Source organism: Hevea brasiliensis, chromosome 12 (genome assembly GCF_030052815.1).
Source record: "Hevea brasiliensis isolate MT/VB/25A 57/8 chromosome 12, ASM3005281v1, whole genome shotgun sequence".
In the NCBI taxonomy this organism is placed as follows: domain Eukaryota; kingdom Viridiplantae; phylum Streptophyta; class Magnoliopsida; order Malpighiales; family Euphorbiaceae; genus Hevea; species Hevea brasiliensis.
In genome coordinates, this window is record NC_079504.1 from 66,328,787 (window position 1) to 66,350,351 (window position 21,565).

General features: G+C 37.6%; 1 protein-coding gene across 1 annotated transcript; it reads right to left on the reverse strand.

Annotated features, from left to right (window-relative positions):
• Positions 1–2,709: 2,709 nt before the first annotated feature.
• LOC131171237 (uncharacterized) lies at positions 2,710–4,833 on the reverse strand. Its single transcript, XM_058130708.1, has 4 exons — positions 4,018–4,833; positions 3,617–3,934; positions 3,397–3,528; positions 2,710–3,073 (listed from the first exon to the last, which is right to left on the reverse strand). The coding sequence occupies exons 1-4, from the start codon at positions 4,740–4,742 to the stop codon at positions 2,710–2,712; spliced, it is 1,539 nt and encodes a 512-aa protein (XP_057986691.1). The 5' UTR covers positions 4,743–4,833.
• Between the last annotated feature and the right edge of the window lie 16,732 nt (positions 4,834–21,565).

A 21,565-nucleotide genomic window follows, 5' to 3' on the forward strand; every position in this document is an offset into this window, starting at 1 on the left:
AAATCCGCAAGTTTCTAAATAAATTTGAAACGGAAAATGGCGTCCGTTTCAAATTCTGAAACTATTTTCAAACCACTATTCCGTTTCAAATTTAGAAACCACTTATATTCGGTTTCAAATTCCGTATTAATTTAAAAACTGATATTTTGGTTTCAATTTTTTGAAACAAATTCCGTTCAAATCGGTTTCTAAATTACGAAACCGATCCGTGTGTTATTGGATTAGAAAGCGGAAAAATTCGTTTTTAATCCGTTTCAAATTACTAGTAGAAAATTTTTATTTTTTATTTAATATATTATTTCTGTATTGAAGCATATAATATAATATTAATTTTAAATGCTCAATATCATAATATTTATAATATCAGTTATCAAATATCGATCAATATTATATATAAATATGACGTGAAGGGTTATAACAATAATATCTGTATGGAAAAATAAAATATCATAATAACCATAAAAACAAGATACTTGTCATTAACAAGATCATCACTCATCACCACTATCCCCCTCACTACCATCATCTTGATCAGACGCATCTGGAGTTGGGGTCAGAACTGCATCTGCATCATTTGTGCCATCATGTTTTGCATCATTTGTTGCATGCACTCCTCCGATGTCCGCTCACGTTGTCTATATCTCTCCTCTAGCATCAACTCGCGTTGTCGATCTCTCTCCTCCATTGCAACCAAACTATCCTTGAGCGTTGCAATAGTCGATGCAATTGTTGAATCTCTTCCTCCATTGCCTCCGTGAGCACAATAGGATCTGATGAAGATGATCGATGTGATGAGCTAGGGTAAAAAATTGATGCTTGAGATCCAATGCCATAAACCCTGTTCTTCTTCTCCCCCCCCCCACAACTTGATAATATAGTGCGACCTCATCTACAATAGGAGGGTCATTGCACCCCTCTTGTGGTTGAGACATTTGCTCCTTAGCGCCAAAAATGCATCATGCATAAGTCAATACACATATTTTAAATTTATTTTTCTTGGCAATTGAATAAACAAACTCACTTATTCATTTTTTTCATATAATTGAAAGACATAAAATACTTGTTCACTTACCTTAATTGATTGCGCTCATGAATCAACCATATCGGAGGTGCCTTTCCTAGTGTGGGTCTTATGGAAAAGTTCATAAGGAAAAGGTCTTCGGCCAAGCTGGGCTTCCTGAAAAGATATAATGATTTTAGTGATGTTTATAATAATGTTCGATTATTTGCTACTAATATGTAGACAGACAATAACAAAACTAGTAAATATGAAATCATTACCATCCTATAGTAAATATGAAATCATTACCATTCTATCTGCATGAGTAGCATGTGGCCCAGAACCCCCTGTGTGTCTAGAGATGCACCTTTAACTCCCCTATCTCACTACAGCAGTTGATGAACTGATGGCTCTTGGCTTTAAACTCAGGCTACTCCATGCCTCCTTCCATTTTTGCATTGTACTATTAGGCACGATGACCTTGGATTTTCCTTTCCTGACATTGCACATTAGGGCCTTATAGCGCTCTGCAGCCTTACGCCTCCAAGCTTCCTTTACTAGTGGAGTCACCTCTTGCCAATCAAAGTATTTCTGGTATAAAATAAATAAAAATTAAGACAGTTGTATTAGTATGATAATATTTTAGAAAAAAATTGACAGCATTTCCCCTTAATTTTGGACAATCCAGCCTAGTTATTAGGTATTAATTGCACCTGTTAAAAACACTTCATATATTCTCAACAATAAATAACATCCACCCCAACTACAACAACTCACAACAATACATATTTTCAATATCACACAAGCTGTACATATAGATCATTTAAGCATTAATATACTTCAATTGTATTCTTTTACATTAATTCACAAATTCTCATCACTTAAATGATATTTGTTCATAACATTCTTTTTTGAGGTTTCATAAACTATGCAAATTAGTTATCTGATAGCTAATTATATTTAAATATTTATTTTATTACTTGAAATTCATCCCAGTAAAACTCTTTTGTTTCAGGAGTGATAGTTTTCCAACGATTGCCCTCTGGGTCCATCCTCTCCTTGAAGATATTCTTCATCTTCTTAGCACATTCCTCAGATGGATGTAACCTGTACAAAAGAAAGACAGCAAATATATTGATTTTATGTAAATGTAGAAACACGGTACTTCAATTGCTAATGATATGTAATACCAAATCATAGATAAAGTTAATTAATTTTAAATACTTACGTGCCATTAATGAGCTTTATTCTTTTCTTTCTTCCAAATGTAGTGAGTGATAGGCCATCCATCGATGATATTGGTGCTGCCCCAACTGAATGACCTTCATGACCAGAGGTTGATCCAATTGCAGGCTCAGAAGATGGGGTAATAGGTGGTGGCGGTGGAGGTGGAGGTGTAGCTCGATGCTGTGTTGAAGCAGTAGACCCCTCTGGATCTGGTGCCGACCTCCCAGTGGATCGTGAAGGAACCTGAGGCTGACCCTGTGTAGATTGGTCTAGTTGATCATTGGGCTCATCCTGCACAGGTAACTGCCTTGACTGTGAATGACCCAACAAACCTCCCCTGCGACCGTTGCCTCGCATCCTGCATAAATAATTGTATTAATTAGTTAGCTTCATTCAACTTATGATACATAATACAGATGAAATTAGTTAGAGTTTATACTTCAAGTTTAGAAATATAAATTCATTAAGAGAAATACCTAATTCTAATTAGTATCACTATCATATACATCATCGCATTCCTCATCACTTTCTGAGTCCAATTCAAGCTCTTCTTCATCTTCAACATCCTCTTCATTAATTTCAACTAGTACACCGTTTTGATCATTCAAATATTGTTGTTGATCATCATCATCGTCAATTTGAATCAAAGGGACTTCCATTTCATCTTCTTGAAATGGTTCTTCCCGTGCAGGGGGGGTTGTGACATTCACTTGCTCAGGAAGATCAATAACAGATCTCGCTTTGATTTTGAACACAGCCCACCAATCATCCTTGTCACGTTTTAAGCTTGGATATATGGAATAATTCACCTGAGCAGCTTGGATAGCAAGAACAAATGGTTCATACCTATTGAAGGATCTTTTATGATTAATATCCACAAGTTTATATTTTGGATGAATCTTTGTTCCCACATTTGGTGTTGGATCAAACCAATCACATTTAAACAATACAGCTCTTTTGATAGGTAATCCAGGGTACTCCAATCGTAGCACTTCAATTAATTGTCCATAGTAGTCACTTTCATTAGTACTGTAATTAGTCCCCTTGATACATACCCCACTGTTCATCGTTGCCTATGCGAACCATAACCTTTCGTGTGAAATTTATAACCATTAACTACATAACTATTGTAGCACATAACACTTCTTATTGATAGATCCTTTAAAAACTGGCTTGATATATTATTGGAGGGATTGTGAACATATTTATTGAACCACTTATCAAATTCACGCTCTAGTTTCTCATCAACTTGTTTATCATTGATATTTGGATTGGCCATGTGTAACTCATTAACAAAAATGCTACACATGATGAAAATAGTTAATTACATGTTTAGAATCAATAATGGCATTGCAACAATTATAATAATTGAATATTAGAAAAACTTACTCAATGTACGGTTTTACTTCTATACAATTCAACAAGATGTACATTTGTGCTGCTTGAAATTCTTGTTCTGTGAGATATCTAACCTTTCCTTTTCCTAGTGGCCTACCAGAATGAGTGAAAATTGATAGATTCCCTGGATGTTCATCCATATGTTCGACTGTATCATCATTGCGTGGAACCTTTCGATGCCTTGTGTTGACATGGGGTTCAAAATAATGAGCGCAGAATGACGATGCTTCTTCAACTAAGTATGCATTGCATATGGAACCTTCCACTTTGGCTTTATTTTTCACATTATTTTTTAACTTCCTAAGGTACCTGCACCATTTACTATTTAGTCACAACAAAGTTTTTATTTCTCCATGTAATGATAGTATACAACAATACATTAAACTAGTTACCTCTCAAATGGATACATCCACCGATATTGCACAGGACCAGCAATCCATGCTTCATAAGCCAAATGTACTGGGAGATGTTCCATGGAGTCAAAGAAACTTGGAGGGAATATACGCTCAAGTTTACATAATATTATAGGAATCTCTTCATTGAGCTGTAACATGGCTTCTTCTCTAAGTGTTGTTGAAGTTAACTCTCTAAAGAAATTGCTCAATTCGGTCAATGCTTGCCACACATTTTTTGGAAGCAATTCCCTAAATGCTATTGGGAGTAATCTTTGCATAAAGACATGACAATCATGGCTTTTCATCCCAAACAACTTTAGTTTTCGCATGTCTATACACCTACCCATGTTTGACACATAACCATCTGGGAATCTAAGATTTTTAAGCCATTCACACAATACTGCTTTTGATTGTTTGTCTAATGTGTAACTTGCTTTAGGATACTTTCCTGTTGCCATATCCCTCTCTAACTCAGGTCGGTGACAAAACTCTTTCAAATCTTCCCTTGATTTTGCATTGTCCTTCGTCTTCCCTTCAACATTCATCACAGTATTAAAAATATTTTCAAATACATTTTTCTCTATATGCATGACATCCAGGTTGTGGCGAAGCATGTTAGTACTCCAATATGGCAAATCCCAAAAAATGCTCCGTCTCTTCCAACCCGTGTTTTTTGCTTTGCAACTGTTATTCTCATCTGCACCCATATCTGTGACACACATTAATCCTAGATGTTCTATTTGTTCTAAAATTTCCTCACCAGATAGAATGGGGGGAGCACTTTTTGTAACTGTCTTGTTCTTTCTAAAAGCAATTTTATTAAAATGCGAAAGGATGGTTAGCTAGTAAGAATTTACGGTGATTGTCAAACCATGATTGTTTACCACCCTTTGTCAATGTGAATGCATCTGAATCGCCTACAATATGGACAAGCGGTTTGCTGCTTGTGCTCGGTAGGATAACATTGAATATGCAGGGAAATCACTTATTGTCCATAATAACGCAACCCTCATATTAAAATTATTCTTCTTTGATGCATCATATGTCTCAACTCCAACTTCCCACAACTGTTTCAACTCTGCAATAAGGGGCTGTAAGTACACATCCAATTTGTCTTTTGGGTTTCTCGGACCAGGAACTATTACCGTTAGGAACATATACTCTTCCTTCATACATAACCAAGGAGGCAAATTGTAAGGAGTGACAATGAATGGCCAAGATGAATATTGTTGTCGGTGACCGAGAATGGTTGAAACCCATCGGTGCACAGTCCTAGCCTTACATTCCGAACCTCAGCAGCAAATGAAGGATGTGTTTTATTAAAATGCTTCCATGTAGTTGCATCTGAACAATGACGCATTACCCCATCTTCATGGTCATGCTCAGCGTGCCATCTCATTTCTTTCGCTGTTGCATTCGAAGCATATAATCTTTGCAATCTCTGTGTGAGAGGAAAGTAGTACATTTTCTTATGTGGGACATTGGTTTGAAAATTAGAAGAGCCTCGACTATGTCGTTTGAACCGTGGATGGTCACAAAATTTGCAATTCATTAACTCACTATCTTCAGCCCAATATAACATACATCCATTAGTACAACAATGAATCTTCTCAACAGGTAGGCCCAATGCTTGGACCAACTTCTTTGTACTGTAAAAGTTTTCAGTCATTAAATTTTCATCCGGTAACACCTCTTTCATAAGTTGACAAATGTCATCAAAACACCTTTCTGACAAATGATGTTCTGCCTTGATGTTCAACATCCTTGCAACAACTGAGAGCTGCGAATGGCTTTCACAACCTCGCCACACCTCTTGATTAGCAGCTTGTAACATGTCATACAATTTTTGAGCTGATGGATTTGGAGGCTCCTCCATTACATCCTGAAAGAAATTAGGACCTGCTGCATCCATTACCATTTGCTCATATGTATTGCTTGTGCTATTATCAACCTCTTGAACAGACTCCGCTATCATAACATTTATGTTTTGACTATCAATATTACTTGTGCGGGGTTCCCCATGTAGAATCCATTTATAATAATATGGCACGAATCCATGCTTCATCAAATGTAATCGAATTGTATTCTCATCAACATAATTACGATTCTGACACTTTCGATGATTACATGGACACTTCAGTTTATCCCCATCCATCCACTCTGGATGTTGCTTAGCAAATGTTATAAATTGTTCAATACCTTCTATGAATTCTGAGGTCAATAGGCCATCTTTTAACCTAGCATACATCCATCTCCGATCTGATCCCATTTTGCTAATAGCTGTGTAATAATTAAGTGAATATTAGTAATGATATGTCAGATATCAGAATTACATCATATCCCCAATCATGCGTTGAAAGGTAAGGCCCTAACCCAATTAGAATTGTATCATTTCTACCAATAACAGACAGATAATGACATGTCATATATTTGTAAAAATTTCGGCAGCATCTCCCATTAGTTCTCCAAGTGCACAACATAAAGTCTGCACCCAGAGAACAATGAGAGATGTTACGAAATTTCTACAAATATATAATACATATTTATATCCATCCTATTCCTATGTAGAGTATACAATTCCAATTTGTCCAACAGGACAATCCATTGTCCACTGACATGAATTGTCAGTAGGACATTGGACGGGTTTTCTAAGGTTATTATGTGACAAATTTGATAAAAAAAAAAACTATTAAGATATATAGAAAATCTAGAATAGTGTCCAACAATAGAAAAAATTATCACCTCAAAAATTGATATGCATGCATCTACAAATCAAAACGCCATATTAAAATATTACTTACCTGTGTGATACTGAAAGCAAGGAACAAAATAACGAGAGATAGTGACCAAAAGAGAGTGAGATAGACTGCAATTCCAAAAAAAAAAAAAAAAAGAAATTCTGTCAGTAAATTCTTGTATAAAATTTAACACCCAAAAGTAAATAAATAAATAAATAACTACACTATATGGCATAATAGTATAAAATTAAAAAACATAATAATCATTAAAATTAAAGGACATGAAAAAATAGATATTAGTATAGCAATAAAATAAACATACAATCTTTTATTTGTAATTAAATATATAAGTTTGGTTGCTAATTTACATCTGAACTATTTGAGTGTACTCATCCACAACTAATAGCCTACTAAATAACTATAAAAATATTTTTTTATTTTATTTTTAAAAAAACTTATTTTGCTTTTATAATTTTTTTATATGTATTATTTATTTATTTTTTTATAATAATATGATTAATTTATTATTATTATTATTATTATTATTATTATTATTGTAAATTCATAAATTTTCAAATAATTATTTAATTTTAATAATGAAAAATATAGTATAATTTGCTTATAAAAAGTTATTTGTAAATCAAATAAAAATATGACTTTTATTATAAAGAAAAAGCATAGAAAATAACTTAAAATTGTTTTTTAAATATTAGTTAAATTTTAATATATATATATATATATATAATTTTATATTTTTTAATTTTTAAATTAAACAAGGATTTACTTATAATATTCTACTTATAAATAAATTTGATTCACATATGTCATACTAAACACTCTTATTATTTTCTCAACAATAATTTTAATAGTAATACCAAACAGGCCTAACGTTGATAGACACTTTCCTTCAAAATTTGAATAAAAATTCTACGAAATTTAAAAATCTGACCTAACATGTTAAGGAAAAAAAAGTTTTAAATTAGACCATCAAAACGCACAAAGATCTAAATTATTTTTGTAATAAAGGCTTTTATTTATTTTATTTTATGCTATTATGCTGATCAAATAAACCCAGATTATTGGGAGGTGGCCAAAAACAATTGAAAGAAAGTTGCCAACAGCATACGAAAATCTCATCCGGAACACAAAGCCACAAAGGGTTTGGTTCATAAGTGAAATCCTAATCCTTAAAAAGGGGTTATGAAAGGCCTAGGTGTGTGTGTGAAAAAAGTAAATTAAGATGAGCAAATGAAAACTGGTGCAGTCGCCAATTTAACAGACAAGCGTCTAAATACAAAGCTACACATACATGCCTTTCTTTCTCTCTGTGAATAAAAATGGAAGATGTTGTGAACCTAGTAGCACTGCAAACGTAACTCTGATTAATCAACCAACTCGTATGAGGAATCTTCTTGCGTGCAGATATCATCTCATTCATTTGTGCAATCTGAACCAAGAGCTGGCTAATCTTCTGCATAAGCATACCAAAATGTTGAATTAAGACAAACGGACACAAATGAAAAAAAGAGAAGAGGACTTGTTTATGTTACACATTTACCCATCTGTTGAAAATAAGAAGCCATGCAAATTGCAAAATTTGAATTCTGAATGAATTGGTCTTTTGTAATTTTGTGTAAACTTACAAAATCATACAAATATACACATTTGCAAAGTCAGACAAATGATGCAAAAAATTAATCCAACCTATATTTACAGAACCAATTAAGAACCTGTTATGTTGAGCATATTTGGAAATTGGTTTTACCGGAAACTGAATAAAAAATTGGACAAGGCTTTCAAATTGGACAAATTTAAGAAATGATCTTCAGAGATGACACCATGTAATGAACCCACATTCCATCAGTTTTCTAAAGCTCATTAACCAGTTTTCTAAAGCTCTCACTTGCATCAGCTGTAATGTTATGGTTAGTTTTCAAATTTTATTTTTGCAAAATCCATGTTCAGGATTTCACTTTTCTTCTCTTCTTGGCAATGCCAGCTTGGAGTTATGGTATTTTACAGCTGTGATTCTTATGGTGGGATGGTTAGACAATCCAGAAATTGCAGTAGATGCCGTTTCCATCTGGTAAGAGTTCTGTTCCTATTTATCAAATTAGTCCAGCTAAAAATGTGATTTCTGTATTCTACTTATCATCTCATATTTCTTCTTAATTGCAGCATGAACTCGCAGCGTGGGCTATGATGATTGCTCTTGGTTTCAATGCGACCATAAGGTTAGTTGCTTCGTCACCGGAGCATATAGCGAAAGCAGATTTAATCCAACTTAGAAACATGGTTTGGGGATTTTAATTCAACTTGACTTGCTTGCGGTGTGAGAGTATCAAATGAGCTTGGAGGGAAATCCTAAAGTCGCAAAATTCTCGATGGTGGTGATCGTTTTAACTTCAACAATAATTGGAGTTGTATTCAGCGTTGATTACGGTAACCAAGAATGACTTTCCAAAAGTGTTCACTAGTAAACCAAAGATCATGAAGGAGGCATCAAAGCTTGGTTACTTTTTGGCAACAATCTTCCTCAATAGCATCCAACTGTGCTCCATGGTATTGCAACTAAACTCTCCAGTATCCACAAAGCACTAGGGATGAACCCATTCTCCTTTTTCCTCTGCAAGTGACTAAAGGTTTTCTCTTGACATTTACGGGGTGGCGGTGGGTCGGGTGGCGGTTGTTAGTTGCCATCATCAATACTGGATGTTACTACATCATAGGACTTCCTATTGGTGCTGTTCTTGGCTACAAAATAAATCTAGGTGTTAAGGGCATATGGTCAGGAATGTTGGCTGGTTGTGTTCTTCAAATAATCATTCTGACTTTCGTCTTTCTGCGTACTAACTGGAACAAAGAAGTAAGTCTACAATTCTTTCTTGAATAATAGATATCAGAGAAATTAACCAATGTAGAAATCGTGTTCTATAGCTAGTACTTGGTGACAGGCAATGACTAAATTTCAAGGTCTCCTAAGTGTTTTAAGAATTGAATGGCACCAACAAGAACCTAAATTCTTGTTAGTATTTTCAATCATTTGTTGCAGAAATTATGAGTTACATAATAATGCAGCTTTGAAAGTCAAGAGCGCATCAGAACTTGGGGCGGCTCTGAGGAACCTCAGCAAAGTTCATCAGAACACAACATGAATGAATGAAGATTTCATTGTGGAAAGAAACTTGATAAAATCAATATCAGGTTGCAGTTTATACTGATTGATTTTCTACTTGAATATACACCAAAAGGGGTCATCAAATCTGTCTCTTTTTTTTTTTTTATTCAGTTTGCAATGTACATGCAGCAAATTGGACAAATTTAAGAAATGATCTTCAGAGATGACACCATGTAATGAACCCACATTCCATCGGCAATTGTTCAATCCCACTAATGTGCAAAATGCATAGTAAATGAAAAAAATAAGTCTGCAGCAAGATAAACTCACCTTAGTTCTGGATCTGCTGAGAACGAGCCAAATCTGTTAAGAATGAGCTAGATTGCTGAGAACGATTCTGTGTTGAGATTGATGAAACCGAAGAAGAAGCGACCGAAGAAGAAGCGACCGAAGAAACACCGTAGAAATGGCCGAAGAGAAGCGGCCGAACAGCTATTGGAGAAGAAGTGGAGAACTGGATGAATGATGGAAGGGATGACTCTGTGGCTAGGGCTAACAAATATTTAATATTAATTTTATTTAATTATAATTGAAATATATTATTTTTATTTAAAATATATTAACTTTTATATTATTAATTAGCTTATACAAAAATAAAAATAAAGACTTATAAAAAGAAAAGGTTTAGATTAATTTGGAAATTTTTATTGCTTTATGATTTAATAGTCTAAAATTAAAGGTTGAGATTAACTTTTGCGTTTTTCATTTTTTTTAACTAAAATTAAATCGAAATTATAAAGTTGAAATAAAAGTGGAATTAAAATAAAAATTAAAATTCAATTAAAAATAAGATTAAGTAAAGTTAAAAATTAAACTCAAATTATAAAATTAAATGACAAATTATATTAGAATTAAGTAAATATCCTAACTTTTGAAACCGAAAGCAATCAGTTTCTAAATATAAGAAATTAGAAACCGATCAAAGTTGGTTTCTAATTTGGCTTTCAAATTTAGTAAGTAAAATATTAATTTTAGAAACCGAAATATATTGGTTTCTAAATATAAGGAATTAGAAACTGACCAAAATCGGTTTCTAATTTGAGCTTCAAATTTAGTAAGTAAAATACCTTAACTTTAGAAACCGAAAATAATCGGTTTCTAAATACGATGAATTAGAAACCGAAAAAAATCGGTTTCTAATATGGACTTAATATTCAACAAACAAAATAGCTTAATATTTGAAACCGAAATAAATCAGTTTCTAATTATAAGGAATTAGAAACCGAATAAAATCGGTTTCTAATTTGACTTAAAATTCAAATACCTTAATTTTTGAAACCGAAATAAATCGGTTTCTAAATATAAGGAATTAGAAACTGACCAAATCGGTTTCTAATTTGAGCTTCAAATTTAATAAGTAAAATACCTTAACTTTAGAAACCAAAAGCAATCGGTTTCTAAATACAATGAATTAGAAACTGACAAAAATCAGTTTCTAATATGGACTTAAAATTCAACAAACAAAATAGCTTAATATTTGAAACCGAAATCTATCGGTTTCTAATGATAAGGAATTAGAAACCGACTAAAATCGGTTTCTAATTTGACTTAAAATTCAATAAACAAAATACCTTAATTTTTGAAACCGAAATAAATTGGTTTCTAAATATAAGAAATTAGAAACAGACTATAATCGGTTTCTAATTATAAGGAATTAGAATTCAATAAGTAAAATATCTTAACTTTTGAAACTGAAAATCATCAGTTTCTAAATATAAATAAATTGAAACCGACAAAAATATGTTTCTTATTTGGTCTTTAAATTCAATAAATAGTATACTCACCTTTTGAAACTGATTTGAAACTGAAAGAAATCAGTTTCTAAATGTAAAGATTTAGAAACCGACCAAAATCGGTTTCAGATATCAGTTTCTAAGCGATTTCTAAACTGACATTTATTTTACCGCCAAATTTAAGCGCATGCTTTAGAAACGGATAATTTTCCGTTTCTAATTTCGGTTTTAAATCCGTTGCTAATCGGTTTCTAATATATTTGATTCATATTGTTCAATTTCCGTTTCAAATTCCGTTTCAAATTACAAACCGATATAAATCCGTTTCTAATTTCAGTTTCTGTTCTGAAAAATTCTTGTAGTGTGTATTTTATGGCCTCACGTGCCATTCTGTGATAAAATAGCCTTTGGCTATGTTAATTGAGTATTTATACTTGAATTTTATCCCTGATGATTATTATAGCTTATTAGCTGTTCTGTTGCACACCAGGAGACACAATGTGACCGATGGTGTGATAGTCCAAGGTACTTAGTACCCAGTGTCAGTTTACCCGTTTATCCAGTCCAGTCAACTAGTAGGGGTTACTCAGGCAATGATAATGAATCTTACAAAATTTTAATCGAATAATACTGCAATAAATGCTAGAAATTAAGTCTACCTAAAATGTAAACATACATTCTACATATTTATGTTATTTTAGTTATTTTATTTTATATTGTCACCACTAAGCAGAATTGCTTAGTGCGTCACTTTTGCCACGCGTAGGTACTGGAGACATAGCTGGAGAGTGTAGCAGACCTCATACTGGGTGAACTTTCAGAGCTCTATACAGAGTCCAGAGTCACCTCTCATTTGCAGTGCATTTGGTAGGACATTAGGCCACTTTGGTATTTTGGTATTTTGGTATTTTTTGCATTTTGGAAACTTTTGTAAGATATATTATAAACTCATGTAATTATGCTTTTGATGTAATTATCTATGAACTATGTTCAGTAATAAATGTGAGTATTTCTTATTGGATTGAGCATGATATGAAATGAATTGAATTTTGAGATACTGATGTGATTTGAGAAATTGTTGAAAATATATTAGTGGTTGACTGAGATTGAAATTATGATTATATTGGAAGTATTTTTAACAGATTTAGAAGAACTGTTTTTCCAATTTACAGTCGGCACTCTACTGAATTTTCTATAAAATTTGCGAAAAACTTAGATTAATTAAAAATTGTGAATAAATGAATTAAAAAGGGTAAATTGTAATAGAAATATGAATTGGTACTCCGGCACACTGTGTGGCATATCTTGCTCGGCTACACTGTAGATGGGTAAGGGGTGTCATATTTAGTGATATCAGAGCATCGGTTTAGGCATTTCTGGGCCTAAATAGAGTGCATACCATTGCATTGCATTTGTAAGTATTGAGGTGACACTGATGCAGATCTGTTTATTTTGTTATTTTGATCAGGATATGGATCCTGCTTCTCAAAGAGCAGTTGATGATGAGGTGGAGAGTCGTGCTCCACCAAGGGCTGAATCAGGGGGCAGGGGAGAATCTGTTCCACCAGCAGCTGAGGTACCTGCCCAAACTCAGTTTGCATTATTTCAGCAAATGACCGACTTTTACCGACAAATGATGGGAGCAATTCCACCACCACAACCACAGCCACAACCTCCACCAGCACCACAGAAGTCCTATCTGGAGAAACTGCGAAAACATGGGGCTATGGATTTCTTTGGGAAGAAGGAGGATGATCCCATGATAGTGGAAAACTGGTTAGATAGAACAATCAAAGTGCTGAAACAGCTTAATTGCACCCCCGAGCAGAACCAGTAGGGTGTTGTGTCCCTACTTCAGTGTAACAACCCTATGTTTGGTAGTGCGTTCTACTGTTCCTGTGACCAGTGTAGTCCGGACAACTAGGATGCCTAGAACTACACTTAAATATGGATGAGGAGACATAAAATAATGAAATACAAGAAAAGAAAATACAAGAAAAATAAAGGAAAAATAATAGCAATTAAATGTAACCAAGTTAAACGAGCCGAGAACCCTAGCGATGGGTGACCGCACCAGGAAGTTGCGGCGAAGACCGTTGACTAGCCCTGGACCATGGAAAACCCTGTCGACACCATATTTTGGCCGATCCCTAGAATCAATAAAATTCTTCTTTGAACAGCTAATCTCGTTTCCGATCCCTCTTTAGGCGGTCACATTTCCGATCTCTCCTCACAAAAATTGAATTAATGCTGAGTCCTTATATTCATTAAGCCTCGCCGATCTCTCAAATCATTTACCGACCTCTCAAATCCGTTGTCGAATTTCCGGACACATCAAGTATATTCACGATCTCTGTTGATAAATAAAATGAACTGGCACTAGATCTTTTCCTACCAGTTTTATTGCCGACCTCCTTTTCGGAAGATTAAGAGCTAAAGTTTGGGTTCGGTTTAACGAGGGTTCCGATCTTAAGTGTTCAAGTTAAATTTTCAATTTTAACCAAGTCCCGTTCAGCATTTCTCCCCCACCGATCTCATGCTTATTGTGCTTTCCGATCTTTTATACTTAGATCAATAATGGCATTTAGTTCATGTTTCGCTATGCTCATACAATCAAATACTTAGGCAATTCAAAGATTTTCCAATCACATCCATTCATTAAACAAAAGAGATATTCCATTTCATTTCATAATTTGTAAAAGTTATTGGTGGGGATCACCTCGGCTGATTTGTCTGCTCACTCTCTCTCTCTTCCTCGCCCTCCTCCTCACTATCTTCACCATCGCCCGGAGGCAGTCGTCCATCCAAGAGAAGTCCTCTTGAGGATAGCGCTCGGAGTTCGGCCAAGAGATCTTTATGAGCATTCACATAGGCTCCGGCTATTTCCGACACCATCTCTTCATCCTTTTCCTTAAGCTCTTTGTCTTTCTCCGAAAGCTCCTTATCCTTCGCGTTAAGCTCCTCTACAAGTTGAGCGACACAGCCGTTGGCACGAAGTGCTGGACTTCTCGAGAGCCGTTCACTTTCAGCCAAGTCACGAGACCTTTCGGCCAGCTGATCTTCATGGTACTTCGCCCGTCCCTCAACTTGAGATATATAATCTTGAGCGGATGAGAGTTGAGATCGGAGGGAAGCCACTTCCTGATTTTTCTTCCCGACCTCCTTACCCAGGCGCTGAATCTTTTCCCGAATCATGGTCTGGTTCACCTGACACTCCACGTTTAGGCTCTTTGCTCGAGTCAAGATATCATCTAGACCACTCGGGATACTGTCCGATCCTCTGAAAGAAGATGGTAGATCCTGGGACTTTGGCAAAATCGGAGTTCTCCCTATGATCGGTTATTCTTCAAGCGATCGGTCAAGATGTCGAGCGCCACGAGAAGAAGTCCTCGAGAAGATTGAGAAGGCTCCTTTCCGTGCTTGGAATAAGCGAGATAGGCGGGGCTGCTCTTCCGATCTAGGAGGAGATCCGACCTCAATGGTCGGCGGACCGAAGGTTGAGGCAGGTCTCTTTGCATCTCCCGTGTTCATGACCGGTGTTTGAAGACGTTCAACGCTTCATCTCCTTTACTTTCGGAAGATCTCTTTGTCCTTCTTCCGCTTCCTAGAACCCTCACCACCCGCCATACCTGCACAAAGAAAAGGTTAGTGAGATCTCTAAGGTCACGAGGCGAGATATAGAAAATACCAATGCCGAGTCGAGAGCGGAAGTTCGCGATCTCGGCGGTGATCGATTGCATGGTCCAATGGTGCGATTCGGCGATCCACCGCATTTGGACAGAATATTTTAGAGTGGTGGCACGACTTTTCAGCTCCATCACTATCAAGCTTTCCTCTTGACTCGGGGTAAAGTGCTTGAGCGAGGGCCCTGGTACCACAGCTACGAGAAAGTCCTCAAAGCGGCTCGGATCTTTACTCCTCGGAATGAAGAACCGGTTCTTCCAATTCTTAAGGGATGAGGCAGATCGGAAAAGAGTCCGCAACGAGGCTTCACTGAAAGAACCAGTGTTCGTCTTCCTTTCGTGAGTTAGTGCATGCAGCTCGGCGAACACCTTAGCCGTAGGTCTGATTCCCTTAGCTCGGCATAGACCTCGGAAAGCTACCAAGATCCGCCACGAGTTAGGGTGGATTTGAACAATGGATGCTCGGTGAAGTTTTAGGACCTCCTTATAGAAATCGGCTAGAGGGAACCTCAGACCGGCCTTTAACTGTTCCTCGTACACCATGACCATGTCATTCTCTTCAAAAGAGTGATCGACACGAAGATCGCCATGGCACTTGATCAGCTCATATGAATCAGGACAAATGTTGTATTCTTGAACAAAGGATTGCAGATCGGATTCTCGAAGAACCGAAGCAAGCTCGTCTATAGGAAGGGTCTCTCTCCTTGAAGGTGGTGCAAGCCTTGATGGTATGACCCGACCAGACTTGGAGCGAGAGACCCTAGGGGTCTAGGTTGCCTGTTGGGCCAGACTGCCTCTTCTTCGTCAGACGATGACCATGAGAACTGAATGGAAGGAGGGCTCGCCACTCTCTGACCTTCGACACCGCTCATTTTTAAAAGAAACAAAGAACTTAAAAAAGAAAGAAGATCAAAGTCCTTAGGAGTCGATCGGTCGAGAAACTGGAGAAAATGAGAGAACTTGAAGTTGTGAGCAGGGATTGAAAATGGAATGAGAGAGCAAGCGGCTAACCCTCCCACCCCTATTTATACTAGTCCGAGCATTTAATGCTCGCGAGGTTCTAAGCGCGCATCGATTGGTGGGACTCGGCGGTACATTGTTCGACACTTTTCTCAAATATCCGAATGTTACGAGATCGGTTTATTAGAGGTCGGCATAATAAGTTAAAAATTTTGAATAAAGGATCAGCTAAGTGTCATTCAGGTAAAGAATCGATTGGATAATCACATTAGGGATCGGAAAATAATCAATGCAAAATAATAAGATGATAACAGACAAAATAAAGTCTTTATTTTCAAAAGTTCGGATTACATCATTTGGGCGATCTCTAGGGATCGGATTACACTAACATTGGATCACATCATTTCGTGATCTATAGAGATCGGATTGCATTGAAAATAAAATACATCATTTTGGCGATATCTATATATCTTACTAAAATAAAGTTCTAAATACAACATTTGTGCAATCTCTAGATATCTGATTAAATTTCAGGATTACATCATTTGGGCGATCTCTAGAGACCGGTGGAACATCCTATCTAAAAGGCCTATGTCAAAGCCTAGTCTTGTGGTGAATCAAAAGATGTGTTTGACCAGAGACCTACTGTTGGCATCGGATAGATATGCGGCTCGGATGGGGTGATTATGACTCCCATGAAGATGAGAGACATCGTCACCGATGTTACCACTGAAACCGACCCGCCGTCGGCGCCCAATGTGGAGGAAAGACGCTGCCGAACACCCAATGCGATGAGAAGCCGAATGAACTCAGTAGAGCGACTCGAGATCGGTACAACTAAAGTCCGCAATACAGATCGGCCAAATCCGGTCCTCTCACCATCGTCAGTTAAGGTCATTCGATCACCGGGATCGTAAATTTTAAGTCTGTGAGTAAAGAATTCCATCGGAAAAAGATCAAAGCCACAATTATAGCGAACTTCCACCGAGCGGCTAGAACAGGAAAGTAAGAAAAGAAGAGAGGAAAGTCGGATGAAGAAAATGTCTCGTCGACGGGGTATATATAGGGGAAATGAGCATTTAATGTCGAGCGGAAAAGCAGCGGGCCTTGAGAATCGAGATGTAATTAATGCTTGGACCGAATCGGTGATTAAGGATAATAGAGATCGGAGATAGGAGATCGGCATGAGAGATCGGAATAGGAGCTAGGGGAGGATCGGAAGACAAAAAGAATAAGACAAATTCCAATAACCGTCGTCAGAATCGAGCGAGGTAGTTAAAGCGTGGCGACGAGATCTCCACCGCACGCCTAGAATCGCCCGCAATCTTGACAGTGCCAGGTATGTCATGACGATCTGTACATCCCAATCTCCACCGTTGATCTCACTTGTAAGGATGAATCCGGAACCCTTGGATCAAAAGAGAAAGCGACAATACCAGCGTTTTTCACTCTTAGCCCTCGGATCGTTCGGACAAGAGGATTCAAGACCGTCCAGTTAAAGAGGAAAAGGACAAATATTCCGAGAAGCGATCTCGACCATTCGTTTTGATTCTCTTTAATTCCTGAACATCCGATCATGTACTTCAAAATCTTGACCCTCCATCTTCCTCAAAATAAATCGACCCTTCATGGGAGCACGATTCCTATAAATACCTGCATGAAAAACTGTTTAAGGACGGACAAAAAAATATAGACAAAAGGCTGCTATTATCGTGGAGCAACTCTGAAACTTCATTCAGTTTGTTACTCTGCTGTTTTGTAGTGATCAAAAAGACTTTTGAAACTAGTTTTCAGGAGTGTTTTCTTGGAAAAGATTTTGAATACAAAAGGAAAAAATATCGACTTTCCATTTTTTACCGAGCTTTCTTCAATCCTTTTGTCTCCACAGGACACATGTGACTGATAGTCCAGAGGTATAATAACTGAGAGCAACACTTAATGGACCCTTTCCCCTGTTGTCTGCAGTAAGTTAGGGTTAACAAGGTTTCGGCAAGAATTGCCGGTATCGGATTGATCCTGCCTTTCTCTTGTCCAAAATACCTCCAGCTGCCTTGCTAGTGATGATCCCCAATGGTCGGGAGCAGGATCGGACCATAGATTCCCAAAGGCGAGTGCCACGGAAGCTTGATCCCACTGTTTCTCTTGGAGGTGATGATCTAACCGCTTCTCAAGTCGTCCAATGCCATCCATGCGTGTTCCTTTGTTGTTTCTCTGGACTTTACTTCTTCTGGGGGAGAACCCAGCATATGTGCCAACCGTTTCCAGGTCTGTCTATGCTCGAGGTGTAAGTAGATCCGGTTCTGCAATGAGTATGGGATCCCCAGCAATGCCTGATATTCTTCCATAGTGGGGATCGTGTCAATGTCATTAAAAGAGAATACTCCGTACTTAGGATTCCAAACCGATAACATGGCTCTTAACGCCGGGATTTGGACCTTGACTTGCATTAAGGTTGCAATCCTTCCGTACTTTTCTTCAAACTGTACTTTGACCTGATCGGGAAGCAACCTCCATCTATTAGACAGACCCTCAAGGTTGTTCATTTTGACCTCTACTTTATCCAGATCCAGTGAAGGTATTGAGCTAATGTGTGCCTCGGAAACATCATTTTGCGAGGTGCACCGATGAGCTGACTTGGACCAAAGTTTAGCATGCTGAGCCTCTTCTGCCGACTCGAGGATGCCATGATAAAGATGATGCCTATCCTTCTACAGACTCTAGGTTTGGTAACGCCTGCGGGAAAATCCGTTAGTAAGACAAATTAGGGCAATTTTGAATCATCTTTGTTGTGAGGTGACACGTACACATTTATCAAAGTAGGAAAATGTGTAGATGTTTCAGTAGAATTCAAGATTACCCTCACAAAATAAACGAAAGGAAATCAAAGCAGAGCAAGGTAAGAGTAAACATGTCCCTTTTTGTCCTACAACAGGGAGACTCCTGATACCGGATAAGCGCTACCTATTTGGGATAGTTCTATCTTATAAGGTAGTTTACTACGGCTTTCAACTATCGTGATGGTTTAGCTCAGGATCTAATTTTTCTAATAGCCACAGGTTCCCAAATTGCCCCTACTGTAAACAGTAGGGCCCCATCCTACCCCCATGATATTGTCGGGAAAATTCCACGGATATCACGGCAAATAGAACGAGTTTCAATTTGAGCAGAAGCCTTCACGGATACTAACGGGGTAAAACCCACGGGTACCGCTACATGACCCCCTCCTATTTTCCTAAAAGGATAAGAAAGCCCGGGTTAGGACCATAGTGTGTGAGGACATTGCGTGAGTGTTCAGTGTGTGAAGGGACACCTTTACCTCTTCCCAATTCAGGGGGATTTTATTTTTCCATTTTTTCCTCTTTTTTTCCTTTTGAAACGAAGAGCACTGTGAAAGATAGAACAAGCAAAACAAAATAGTTAGCAATAACAATAATTAACATATAAGACATCACCGAGAGAGCCCATCTAACTATAATTTGATCGGATAAAAATTAAATCTAATTTTGGACCACTAGACCGGGTTAAGTCGATATATACCCCTGATATTTTGAATACATAATTTTGAATACCAAAAAACATCATTTCCCCCTATATATACCCCTGTCGACGGAGACATTTTCTTCATCTGACTTTCCTCTCTTCTTTTCTTACTTTCCCTGTTCTAGCTGCTCCGGTGGAAGTTCTGGCTATAACTGTGGCTTTGATCTTTTTCCGATGGACTTCTTTACTCACCGACTGAAAATTTACGATCCCGGTGATCGAATGACCTTAACTGACGATGGTGAGAGGACTGGATTTGGCCCGTATTGCGGACTTTGGTTGTACCGATCTCGAGTCGCTCACCGAGTTCATTCGGCTTCTCATCGCATTGGGTGTTCGGCGGCGTCTTTCCTCCACATTGGGTGTTCGACGGTAGTCGGTTTGAGTGGTAACATCGGTGACGATGTCTCTCATCTTCATGGGAGTCATAATCACCCCATCCGAGCTGCATATCTATCCGATGCCAACAATGGTCTCTGGTCAAACACATCTTTTGATTCACCACAAGACTAGGCTTTGACAGAGGCCTTTTAGATAGGATGTTCCACCGGTCTCTAGAGATCGCCCAAATGATGTAATCCTGAAATGTAATCAGATCTCTAGAGATTGCCCAAATGTTGTAGTTAGACCTTTATTGTAGTCCGATCGCTAGAGATCGCCCAAATGATGTATTTTATTTTCAATGCAATCCGATCTCTAGAGATCACGAAATGATGTGATCCAATGTTAGTGTAATCCGATCCTAGAGATCGCCCAAATGATGTAATCCGAACTTTTGAAAATAAAGACTTTATTTTGTCGGTTATCATCTTATTATTTTGCATTGATTATTTTCCGATCCCTAATGTGATTATCCAATCGATTCTTTACCCGAATGACACTTAGTGATCCTTTATTCAAAATTTTTAACTTATTATGCGACCTCTAATAAACCGATCTCGAACATTCGGATATTTGAGAAAAGTGTCGAACAGTGTCGAGTCCCACCAATCGATGCGCCTAGAACCTCGCGAGCATTAAATGCTCGGACTAGTATAAATAGGGGTGGGAGGGTTAGCAGTTGCTCTCTCATTCCATTTTCAATCCCTGCTCACAACTTCAAGTTCTCTCATTTTCTCCGGTTTCTCGACGCCGATCGGACTCAGTAAGACTTTGATCTTCTTTCTTTTTAAGTTCTTTGTTTCTTTTAAAAATGAGCGGTCAGAAGGTCGAGAGCGAGCCCTCCTTCCATTCAGTTCTCATGGTCATCGTCGTGAAGAAGAGGCGATCGGGCCAGCGTGCAACCTAGACCCCTAGGGTCTCTGCACCAGCTCGGGGTCGGGTCATAACATAAAGGCTAGCACCACCTTCAAGGAGAGACACCCTACCAATAGACGAGCTTCCGTCGGTTCTTCGAGAATCCGATCGCAATCCTTTGTTCAAGAATACAACATTTGTCCCGATTCATATGAGTGATCAAGTGCCATGGCGATCTTCGTGTCGATCACTCTTTTGAAGAGAATGACATGGTCATGGTGTACGAGGAAACGATTAAAGGCGGTCTGAGGTTCCCTCTAGCCGATTTCTATAAGGAGGTCCTAAAACTTCACCGAGCATCCATTGTTCAAATCCACCCCAACTCGTGGCGGATCTTGGTAGCTTTCCGAGGTCTATGCCGAGCTAAGGGAATCAGACCTACGGCTAAGGTGTTCGCCGAGCTGCAGACTAACTTCG

Coding starts and splice junctions, on each gene's coding strand:
- LOC131171237 (XM_058130708.1), bottom strand. CDS start 4,742: ATGTGTGTCACAGATATGGGTGCAGATGAGAATAACAGTTGCAAAGCA. Junction 3,935..4,017: donor TGGATGTATCCATTTGAGAG/GTAACTAGTTTA, acceptor TAAATGGTGCAG/GTACCTTAGGAAGTTAAAAA. Junction 3,529..3,616: donor GAAGTAAAACCGTACATTGA/GTAAGTTTTTCT, acceptor CATCATGTGTAG/CATTTTTGTTAATGAGTTAC.